At 46.1% G+C, this 12,360-nt stretch overlaps 1 protein-coding gene across 1 annotated transcript; it reads left to right on the plus strand.

The window, feature by feature from the left end:
* The first annotated feature begins 834 nt into the window (after window positions 1-834).
* On the plus strand, window positions 835-11,312 carry LOC119393356 (brain-specific serine protease 4). The gene is made up of 6 exons (XM_049416217.1): window positions 835-1,126; window positions 5,569-5,654; window positions 6,713-6,801; window positions 7,753-8,033; window positions 9,192-9,367; window positions 10,481-11,312. Exons 1-6 carry the CDS (start codon window positions 1,039-1,041, stop codon window positions 10,637-10,639), a joined length of 879 nt encoding a protein of 292 aa, XP_049272174.1. The 5' UTR covers window positions 835-1,038; the 3' UTR covers window positions 10,640-11,312.
* Window positions 11,313-12,360: the final 1,048 nt, after the last annotated feature.

Below are 12,360 nucleotides of genomic sequence, written 5' to 3' on the forward strand. Positions count from 1 at the left end.
CAAAGGGGCGGACATAACACACACAGAAAAAAAATATTCAAAACTGCATAACGTTACCAAAAATGCAAAGATCAACGAAAGAGCGTGGCAACGTACAAACCGTAAAAGTTCTTACTGCGCGAAAATAAGTTAGACGCTGGTGCAGCAGGCTCTAGCGTTCAGCTATGACAACAATAGGAGCAAAAACAAAAACAAACGTGTAGCTAGTGCGGTAGAAATATCCAACAGGAAAGGCGAACCTTTGGAAATCCGACTTTGTGGACAGCCAGTAGCTGTCAGCTAGACTTACAGATACACTGATGCATTGTTTTAGGAAGGCGACTCATCTCTCTGGACTCACGTCATTTTATCCTTCTTTATGTCACATTAGCACGCCGCCAGTGAAAGCGGACGCACTTTCCTTTCACTTAGCGAGTGGCGGAAAAGAATGCAGGGAAAAATACCTCCGTCTTGACCTTTCCGAACTCTGAAACCGACTTTCACCGGCCCCGTCGACGGGCCTCGCCCACCGGTCTATTCCCTTCTTATCTCCTCGCCTTCCAGCTGGACAGTTTAGTTTGTTCGGCGTATTCGTGATTGACTTCAACTCCCCGAGAAGAGCAAGTTCTCTTCCCAGAAACGATACGTAGGCGAGAGTAAAGAAAAGTTCGGGCGAAATCGGGGTCACTGGGACGTAGCCCCCGCCGCACCCTTTCCCATTCTCTTCCTTCTCACTCACTCTCTCTCTCGCTACTCTGTCTCCCATCCCTCCTTCTCACGGCGATCTTCCATCCGACGGAGCGCGCGTCCGATGACAAGCGGCCGTAACTAAACGCGGGGGGGCCTCCGTTTTCCCTCGTCGCCGTCACGTTTTTTCGTCCAAGGTCCGCAGCGCACCCTATTCGTCACGCGGCCACTCGCCTGACCAGACGCGGCTTGCAGAGACGTCCGTCGCGTCACTATCACCGCTAGTGTCGGTCGACTCGCGCGGTAGTCAGGAAGTCGGACGTCGGAAGTACGTGGACCGTGAAGGCGTGCGAAGATATCGGGAGTACACACATGGCCAACCCGGTGCATCGCGGCCTGCTGGTGATACTGACGGTGTGGCTTCTTTCCCGCCCGCTTACGTCATACGCTGCTGCTATAGGTAGGTTGGTTTTCATTGTTCATGTCGCGACATCCGGTTGGGGCGGACACTTTGCCCAGCCAGTGAGGTTCTCTTAAATACAGATAACCAGAAAAGGGTGTCTCTGGTGCGGAGTACTTGCTCTGGGGATTACCTTTTGTGTGTTCCATTGGCTTGTTGTCAATTCCTATCTTCCTATCTACTTTGTTGCGCGTGACTCGTAATTACGATTTAAGCGTTCCTGTGTTGTACATAGTATTTAACCACCTATTTGTGTACTTGGAATATTATTATCGACTTTTCAACAAATACACCTGGGCTGCTAAACTTTTGGTACCGTAGCGCTGCTGTCATCTGTACCTAGCTACCCTTTCAGACTTTTTCCTATATTCGGTATCTACCGAGTCATTACCGGTGATGTGAACGCGGAACCACTTGTTTGACTGATTATTCTATTGTATGTAAACAACTCGAATCAGCGACACCTTTTTTTCCTGTCGCTGGCTTTTGCTTCCTGGGTATCTTCCACTTCCTTTTTGTTATTTCTTCATTCGCCCTTGCTTAGCAATACCGCTACATACTGTAGTAGCGACATTAAGCTACTTCCGACTTCCTTATTCATCCGAATTGTGTTTGCTTCGCTTCCCCACTGATTCACTGCCGCATTGCGATCACTGGACTGGAAAGTGCACCCAAAGTAAATAACAAAAGTATAGTATCGTTCACGGATCATATATCTCACCGTGTGGCATTCTCGCTGACACTGGATGCTCGGTGTTCGTAGATATTGAAATTGCCCTATCTTGTGGCTGTTTTCTTTTTCTCACTTCTCTTTCTTTACTACGCCTATCGCCTACTACGCCTATTCTACTTCAATATTATTTAGAGTACTCTCATGTAGTAGTATGATGTTCTTCGGTAATGCTCCATGGCAATAATGTTTGATTTGCACTCGGGAAGAATATGGCCACGCATACAGGGATGCACACTACCCATACTGTTGTGGTTTGAGTGTCCAATCTGGGGCCCCTTGGTTGCATCAAAACAGGTTTACCTTAACGAGCTCACAGATTTCAGCTTAGTTGAAAACTTGTATTCTCACTCGCGAAGCCCACCTGTTTTGGTTCTCAATTTTACACGGCTGAATGCAGGCCAGGTGAGGCATTTGTCAGCGCATATTTTGGACGTACAAGGCAAAGCCTGTGTCCATTCTCATGAACCTGACTGCCTGCTTGCCTTTTGTGACTGGCCGTCAAAGAATTTGGAAGTTAGCAAGCAAAAGCTTTCCTGTAGTGGGCAGCATCACCTGATATTTTAGCTCTCTTTTGTTTGTGCTGGGCTCTACGACTCGTAATGGATGACTCGCAAAATTCTGCGTGACGGCCTTGAAAAGCTTCGCTTGCCAGTAACTCTGCTGAAGACTACAATTTTCTCTCGTCTTGACGCCGTCCTCACAAGAGCATACAAGATTAGTCCTTTCGCATACCTTGCTGCCATTGAGCTCCAACAAAAGGGAAGGTTGTGTGTAAAGGTTGAGGGGTTTGGAAGGCGACAGCACTTTATGTGAGCAATGATTTTTCTGAAGGGGAAAGAAGAACCCCTACAATGCGCTCGATAGTGTATGAATGGGGGGGTGTTTCTTGGGAAGAGGAGAAGGGGAGGGGCAAAATTTCCTGCAACCGCAGCGAAAGCACGGTTTAGCGCAGTATGTATGGGTACTCACCTTGTGCAGCTACCTTGAGAAAGTGTCTACGCCTTTGCGCTCTATTCGTTCATTCCCTCTCCCCCAATGACGCGGTGTCGTGCTCCCAAGCGTTGAGGCCTGTCTTAAAGGAGTACTTAGACAAAAATTTTACATTTTGTTTTTTCCGTTGCAATAAGTAGCTAACGACCCGCTTATCATGGCTGGAAACTTCGTTTGCGCGAGCGCGTGATGGTTAATTATTTGGAGGCTCCCAGGCGCAGTTTCGGTTTCAAACAGCGCCGAGTGAGGTGGTACCAACAATGGTTTTCATGTTAGCATAGCTCGCTACGTGAGCACAGAAAACCACATGTACATGAGCACAGGTTTTACAACTCTTTTCATCGAAGGCTCCATTTTCGGATGTTGTAAACATGCATGACCCCCAAAAAATGCACTGCCGAGGCAAGGGCGTCAGCCTTTGTTCTCCCGTGCAAGTGAATAAAGCAAGCATCCCCTCTTTCCGTGGAAAATGTCTGCTAGGCTCGCAAGGAGCGTGGCTACCAACACACACTCGGGATGCAGGTGGCTGTCTGTTGTTTTTTCGGTCAAGTTCTTCGCCACCACGTGGCTGCTCCAGCTTAGCCCTTTCGGTAAATAATAATGTGTGATATCTGGCGTTTTACGTGCCAAGACCACGATATAATTATGAGAGATTGAGTAGTGGAGGGCTCCGGAAATTTTGACCATGTGATGTTCTTTCACGTGCCCTGACATCACACAGTACAAAATGTGACCGCTGCAGCCGGGATAGAAACCGCGACTTTCGGGTTAGCGGCCGAGTACTGTAATCACTGTACCACCAAGGCCGACTGTCCCTTACGGTAAAGCGGCGTTTGCCTTACGGGCAGAAGTTTGCGGACAAAATACAACTATGGTGGCTAGAGGGGGAAGTGTGACGGGCGCTGTATCCCCGCCGTGGGAGAGCGATGCGCGGAACGCAATGAAAGTTCTGGCCGCCGCAAGGGGCGCTGGTGTAGTAGTAGGTGCTCGCGCTCGCCGCGCTTGCTTTGGCTCGTCTGGACTCGTTCGTTCTCTCTGTGCTGTGCCGTCACCTTGTTCGGATGCCTTGCCTTCGCTATCGTCGTTTGTTTACCCGCCACTGTACCCACATGTTCTGCGAACCATGCCGTCAAATCGCGCAAGTACATGCTTCGTCCCTGGCTGTAAAGGCGGGTATAGATCGTGCTCGGAGAAGCTTTCGGTCTTTAAAGCCCCGAAGGATCTCTCGAGGCGAGAGCAATGAGCTCGAAATATTAAGCAGACTCACAAAGAGCTGACGAGGGACAGCGTTGTTTGCGAGCGGCACTTCGACGTGAGTTTCATCGGAAGGACATACCAACACATTATAAACGGTGAGGTTGTAGAGATACCCCGCGTTTGTCAGAAGACGCTGTGCCTACGGTGTTTCTGGACGCGCCAAAGTACTTTACCAAAAAAAGAAAAGCAGACAGGAGTGTCCAAAAATAAGGGAGCGCCAAAAACTTGAAGTTGAGGAGGGTCAAGTAATTTGACCTCTTAACGTGACAGGGGAGTATGTGATAACAAATGTCTGGCATAATTATGGGATGACAAATGTGTGATAAACAAACATGTCCTTGCATGTATTTAGTATGCATCTAAAGCCGTAAGTTAACAGAAATCATTGGTCCTTGCATAGATAGAACTATCGCTAAAATAATAAAATAAAATGCTCAGTATCAAAGAGCCTCCAGCTGCAGCATTCCGATCTCCACTTCAATTTTCTCGAGGAAAAGGAGCCGGAAATTGTAAATGCTTGGAACATTTCGCGCTCAAGAGCACTTCAATTTTCTCAAGGAAACGTAGCCGGAAAAGGTAAATGCTTTGAACATTTCGCGCTCAAGAGAACCCCTTACAATACAGAGGAAATGGAGGGGGGGTGGTGGGTGCGGACTAAGAGAGAAAAAAAAAAGCGCTGCACTGCAGCCAGTATACTCGCTATGAACCATTGTAGACAGTGTACACTTGACCAAGAGGAAAGAACACATTAAAGTCAGCTGAGCTATGCAGCCGAGCAAGTGGTTTAGTTCAACTGAAGCAGACTATAAATATGGTAAAAGCAGCGCAAAAGGAATATGATAATAAGAATGACACAGAACCAGCGCTGAACAGTTCAGCGCCTGTCCTGTGTCGTTCTTCTCGTGTTGTCGTCTTTTTGCGCTGCTTTTACCATGAAAATCAACCAACTAGCCCAGTTTTTGCACACTGTAGCAGATTAAACATGTCGAAGCAAACCGATATTAAGACATATTTAAATATGAAAACATGGAGGCACGCCAGTTCCGTCTGGTTTAAAAGCATTCTTGGTTTTCTTTTTTTTTTCCTCTTGCTTAACACCGCTAAGAACTTGCAACACATGCTTCTTAGCGAAAAAAACACGTAGCGCCTTTAACAACACGGGCGCGGGGTATAAGCGATTATTAGAAACAAGTGAAACTAACGTCTAGCGGCCATACGCAAAGCAGGCAAATGCCGCCGCAAGCATGGCCGCAAGCACCTACGGCGCAGGTAGCGCCACCTGGTGTGACCGCCATCTTTCATTGGGAATTCGTACAGCCCTCCGCTCTCGCCCGTCACACTTCCCCCTCTAGCCACCATAATACAACTCTCTATTAGAATGTCTTGAATTCATAAGGCTGGACTTGGAGCCTAACTGTTTTCTCTCTATTCTTTTTTTTTTTCTTTGTTGCAACCAAACAAGGCAGTTACCAGTGCGGCAGGCAGATGATACGGGACGGAAGAATCGTGGGCGGAAATGATGCTTACGACGGCGAGTTTCCTTGGGTGGTACGTGTACACATTCTCGTCTTCAAATAAAATTAAAAAAAATGAGAAAGTGACAAAGTGCAAAATGTAACCTAAATATATTTTTGCTCAGTTTGTCCCCAGCCAAAACTTGACAGTTGTATTGTTTGTATCTTGTTACACCTCCGAATATTCCTTGCTTGAAAGCGAATGCATTTAGAATGCTTACGGCATGAGAATAAAACTTACCGGTATTGTTAATAAAATTGGTCGCAAGCAACCGTGCAGTCATGATGATCATTGTAAATCACACCCCAATGTCTTCGCTACCTTGAAAAGAAAACTTGGATTCAATTAAGCTTCACAAATTTTTACATTCCCTTGAGCGTTGTTCCGCCTAATACATTTCTTGAAGTACCGTAATCGGTTTTACTATTATTGGTACTGTTATTTTTTATATGGCGAACGCCAAGTTGTAAGAATTATAACGCAACGCTTAGCATCCCTAGAACAATTTCTTAACGATTGGGCTCCTGTTTACAAAACCTTTCACGTTTCGAAACTGTTTATTACTCATACGATCTTTTGCATGGTTACTTACAAACAATTCGGCAACATTGTTACGGGGAAAATATACTTACACAATTCACACGATAAATTCAGCGGCTGACAAGACGGCGCGCAGCGCGCGAAGTCTCCAGATGTCGTCTTCTTTGTCGTCATCTACAGCCCATTAAATTATTTCCCGGTGGCTGGAGCACCGACCCGGTGCTAATTAGGAGGCACTCGAATGACATGGCTTCAGGCGCGTAACATGCACAATGTCAGTAAGAGGGTGAACGACGGTGGGCCACTAGGGGTGATTTCGTAGGTGACGTCGGTCACTTGGCCTAAGATGCGGTAAAGGCAGGTGTCAGCCGCTAAATTTATCGTGTGTTAGTGTACGTATATTCTCCCCGTAACAATATCAACAACTTAGTGGAAACAAGGCTCGGACGCATATGCATAAGCCAGTTGGCAAGTTAAACAATACTTTTGCCTGCTTCGGTTTTTATTGTAAAAATATAAATACCGGTTCTTTTTTTTTCTTTTGCGCCCAGGCGTCGCTGCGTCTTTACGGTCAGCATTTTTGTGGCGGAGCCATTCTGAACAAGCGCTGGATTATCACAGCCGCTCACTGTCTTCGCAGGTAAACACTGCTTTCTCAGGCTTACTGACTGTCTGTATAATGAACATTGTTTGCTGCATGATGCATGTCGCGATGGGTTTCAGTGTTAAAGGGACAATAAAGAAAGAAACTATTTTTTTCTCGTATTAGTAAATTACTCTTTCACCATAATAAAAACGCCTCGCTTGCTTTGAGAAGACGCTTGGTGAGCGAAGACACGTGCAAAGAAAGCAAATGCGAGTGGCAACGATTCATCGTGACGTCATAGGTTTCGACGGTGTCTGCTAGGGCCCCCTTAGTTTCTAATGAGTAAAATTGAGGTGCATTGTCTTCTGAGGGAGCCAGAGACTGAACATACCAATTAACTTTCCGAAAATTTCGTTGAGCCATTGTGGCCATAATATGAAAAAAAAAAACACTGAAATCCGTGACGTCGCCGTCGGAGATTTCGGCGGGAAACATAAAACTGAAACTTCTGACACCGATTTTTTCAGGTATTAATAAAGCTATGGCGGTGAAGTTCACGACCATAGAGTTTTCAGAGTATAATCTGTCAGACTAAAATAATTTATTGTTTCACTTTAGTGTCCCTTTAACTGTAACTGTCAGCTATGAAATAACTGCATATCATTGGTCGCTGCCTTCCTACACTTTTTTTTTGTGGTACTGAGAATTATGAGTGCTTTAATTGCATGCAGATAAAGATGCTCGGTCATCGCAGGAGCTGTTATTGCTTTCGTTTTATGAAATAGAAAGTATTGCTGCATGATTACATTTTTTGTGCAGTTATAGATATCAAATGCAACTGCAACCTTACTGAATGCTTCTAAACGAAGCGTCAACAAAAAAAGGAAAAATGATGCACTCAGATTGCGAAGATGTCATCGTCATATTATCCTTGCATGAACGCGGCTGCTAAATCACGTTCGGAAAGTGTCGCTGAAATTTCGCTTTTGTTTTGCTGTTCTCTAGTAAGCCACCGCGGTCATTCAGCGTCCGACTGGGCGAGTACAGCATCGGGAAGACGGAGGAAGACCACGAGCCGCAGGATATTCGGCTGGTTCGCTACATCATCCATCCGATGTATTCGCAGCCCAAGCGATACAACAACGACGTCGCCCTGCTAGAGCTCGCGCAGGACGTCAAGTTCAACCGCTACGTCATTCCCATCTGCCTTCCGCAAGGACCGCTAGAACTCCTCGGAAAATCAGCTACCGTCGCCGGTTGGGGCAACATCAAAGACGTTGACAAAGGTACGCCTTGCAGTTCTTGATCCTTAAACAGACGCTGAAGAAAAACGGTGTTTCGGCGTTATAGGCTTTGCTTGCTGAATAAATAAGTTCAGTTTTCATCGCACGCTTCCTCTCTATGAAAGTTATTGTAATTAACGTGTGAATCAAGAATGTGGATTAAGAATAATAGCTTGCATGTACTAGTGCGAATGTAAGGTTTCAAGGCTGTTCGCAAGGGTTCAAGATGTTTTGTTGCAGAAGGAAGTTATTTCTAGATTTTTTTAAGGGAGAAGGAATGGAGGGTAGGGGAATAGGGTCACACAAAATTTCTGGCGGCAACAAAGGACTCAAGTTCAGATTTCACGTATGAGGCACTTGGGTAGTCCAAGATAGGTTTCCGAATGATTCAATGTTCTATTAAAAGACTTGGACAGAGCTTTTCCGCAGTCTTGGTAACTTTGCCTCCTACAGTATTGCATCCTTGGTCATAATACTGTTGTTGAATGCCGCTCAAGCTTAGTTGATGCTTTTTGTAAGTTTATCTTGTTCGAGATTGGCCGACATGGATTTCATTAGGTTGTGTGGTATTATCCCGAACTATACACCTAGCTAATTATAATGCGTATTAAGGTTAAAGAGAGAGCCCCCCAAGTATACTGAGCTTGCTTCAAAGGCCATTCCATTAGATTACATCTGCCCACCACCACAGATACAGAAAGGAACAAGCTCTAAACACAAGACGTTGGCATATCGAGAGACGAGCCTGTTTATAGTCACAACCAGGTTAAGTATTCTTTTTCTCAAACTGATTCCTAAAGCGAGGTCTACGGCGATATTCCCAGGTTCAACGCCCTGTTGTACAAAACGCTGTTCGCCAAAGGTAGGGAAAACACGCATTTCGAAAGGCCAGACTCAGCCGAAAAACACCGAAGCACTGCCGCCAGTAATGGTATACGTATCGGGCGAAAACATTGCGAGCAAAGCGGCATTCCCCGAACGACACTCAAGCGCAGGCAAGAAGCAAGGGGTAAATACGGAGGGGCATTAGCGTTCCTGGAGCCATCGTGAGCGTCGCCGCTCGTCGAATATCTATTGCATGAAACCGGGTTTATACTCGGTCCCCCGTCATTTCACGTGCTGTGCGCAAGTTGTACTGAAGCGCCATTGCCTCTCCGTTAGATTCCTCGGGGGACGGCTTCGCCGGGGTGAGGAAAGACATTCTGCAGAAGGTGACCGTGCCCATCGTCCCAAACGAAGAGTGCAATCGCTGGTACGCCCAGTCGGGCAAGCTGGTGCATCTCCAAGACACGCAACTGTGCGCCGGCTTCAAAGAAGGAAAGAAAGACGCCTGCCAGGTACGATAACCACAGGTCTTTTGCCGACTGTCAGACCGCGATTCGGGTAACCCCGTGGCGAGATCATTGTTGTACAGTGCTGACGTAGTCGCGTGCTTTTTCACTGAGTCACTGCGCGCGTACTCAATGACTCGAAACAGAAACGAGGGGGTTTGGCACTGGAGATGAGAGACAACTTGGCCGCGTATACTTATGCTGGGTATTTATAGACCGTGCTTACGGGCTATTCGTGGAACTGAGGTGACTCACCTGGTTGCGATGTGACTGGAGGGAAATAGGAGCTTACACTGGCCAAATGATGCCGTTCCTGGACTCTTTCTGCGTGATGTTATTGAATAGTGACGTCAGTTGAGGCAGTTGTTTAGTAAGTGAACTCACAGGTTAATGCTGATGAATGCTGAACTGGTTTCAGTTTGTCGATGGAAAGCTAGGTCGGACGCTGAAAGCACGATACTCATTTGCATTTATACACTGTGTTAACATGAGTGCCTAGCCGCTCCATAATTTAACAAGAAGATATAGCCCAAAAGCACAGCAGTAAGAAAACAAAAAATACAACAATAGGAGCGTCATATTGGGCTGCCAATAATAATCTTACTTTAATTCGTTTTTGCTGCTTTCCTTTTTTTTCGTTGAATTAATCAAGCTTAACTTCAGCCTTGCTTTGAACACCAAAACGCAGACAGGCAAAATATTTCTCTGATGACCTTTTTTTCTGGTTCCGTGTAAGAAAAATCATCCTAGTTCTAATACTTTGCGACTAACATCAGCGCTGTGTGTGTGTGTGTCCTTCCTAAATGTTCCGCCTTTTTTTGCGCTGGTAAATCTATCTTAACATCATAAAGCACAAGAGTGCATGAGCAGTTCATTGCAGGCCCTAGGCAAGTTCTTGAAGTGTCGTGCGGCGCTGTATTACTTTTTGGAGCTGACGTAAAATCATTGATAGTTAATTTACGTCGACAAGAGAACCATTCTACACTTTTAGTTACGCAAACTTTGCTTATGCGTCCGAACTTTATCGTATGAAGTAGGTTTCGAGGCACAAGCTTTCAGTGTATATAACATGTATATTTGTGTTCGGAGGACCGACATAAGCAATTTTTCCGATTTCAGGGTGACTCTGGCGGCCCTCTAATGTTCTTCGACGGCTCCAAGTACGTCCTGATTGGCGTCATCTCCGCGGGATTCGGCTGCGCGCGACCCTTGCTCCCGGGCCTTTACACAAGGGTGTCCGAATACAAGCCCTGGCTCAACAAGTACATAAATTCATGAAGAAAGGGCCTGTGTTATACTAGGACATTGCTGCAAATGTAGTTGCACCTAGGACACGAAAGCGTGGAGATACGTCCCTGAGATACGGTAGGACCGAGAAAAACACTGCTTCTGGATCTCTTCATGTGGAATACGTTAAAGTCTGCCGATGCTATGCGTCCAAGATTCTTTCGTGTAGCCTAGTCTCGTACTATGTCACAGTTGAGCTTGTGCTAGTGTCTATCGTGGTTGCATTCAAGTACGTTTCCTGGCTATAGATATGGCGTGCTCCGTTTCAGTGCTCTAAGAGCACGCTCTGTGAGAATGCGACATTTCAGCACCGAAAAAAAAAAAACGACGTATGAGTGGTTTCGTGCTTTTAAAAGATGAATGTGTGTATATAGCCTCCGCACAGATAGATGCCGTGATACTTAATTTGGCACGGCGCCGATGTTAGCGACATCTTTTGATGTGGTGATTAACCACAACGATTCGATAGCCTTTCACTACTGCTAGACTGACTAACGTATCCCAGGAAGCATATTGTGGGGATTTTGCCTTCACAACGTCGTTAAAAATGTTGGGATAGGCAGGCATCTTCGTGACGATGCGCACAACGCTAAAGCGGCAAAAAACACTAAATGACGGAGACACGCGTTTGCACACGCCGTTAAGGCCCGAACACACGTACGCGTTGCAGCGCGTCAACGCGTGACTTTCTGACGCGGCGCCGCGCCCTCTCCCTATGGAGAAGGAGGGCGCGCAGCTTCGCGTAGCCGCGCTTCCTCTCACCCCATAGGGAGAGGGCGCCGCGTCAAAAAGTCACGCGTTGACGCGCTGCAACGCGTACGTGTGTTCGGGTTTACTTTCCGTTCTGCGTCGGGTTTCGCGCTGTGCGCATCATCATGGAGTACCAACTATCCCGGTCCATAGCCCTGTCATCATGACGTATCTATTTGTTGTATACTTGGTAGAACCACGAGCAGCATGTTTGCAAAGAGGGCTTTGACTCTGCGACGGCACCATTTTATTTTTGCCTCGCGCAACTTCTTATCCAAGAAAGTGCAACTTATTCGCAGTGACCGTTCACACGTTTACGCTAAATGGTGAATGAAGCTGTACTAGCTATTCAAGCTCAGCGCGCTCTGATTCAAAACAGCATCACGAGATGTCGCGACCAACAACGCTGCTCGAGTGCATACTCTTCCCGGTGCGTCACTATACGCCTTTTAAGTTAGACTTCTTTATGAGTACGTTGTTTCGTCTGTGAACTTTTGATGATGTAGCTGAGATTAAGATTGTGTAAATATTTTTTGAGGCAACCTTAGGTGTCAATGAAGGACTGTGCGCCATTATTTATATGGCTTGACTGTACATACTCCGTTTTCGTTTTTGATGTCTAAGTTGTGTTATTACGTGCATGTGTAGTCCTCAGTCTCTTGTACATTGACTAGTCACCTAATCTTGTGAACCCGACGCCACCATCTTGTAGACTAGTGTCACTTTTTTTGTCTTGATGTGACAAATATGCAATAAAATTACGATGAGTGATATTAAATTGCTTTCTTCTAACGATTTGCTTGTATGATGCCTGTTTCCCAGAGGCAAGCCTGCGCAGAGTACTGCACAAGTTTATTCAGCATCTTTTGTCGTCCACTTTTTAAGCGTGAAGGCCAATAGTACTTAAAAATTGCAGTTTTTTTTCGTTATCGTTCTGTTGCTCGAACCTATTGTTCTGTACC

This window comes from Rhipicephalus sanguineus, chromosome 5, assembly GCF_013339695.2.
Source record: "Rhipicephalus sanguineus isolate Rsan-2018 chromosome 5, BIME_Rsan_1.4, whole genome shotgun sequence".
NCBI classification, from domain to species: domain Eukaryota; kingdom Metazoa; phylum Arthropoda; class Arachnida; order Ixodida; family Ixodidae; genus Rhipicephalus; species Rhipicephalus sanguineus.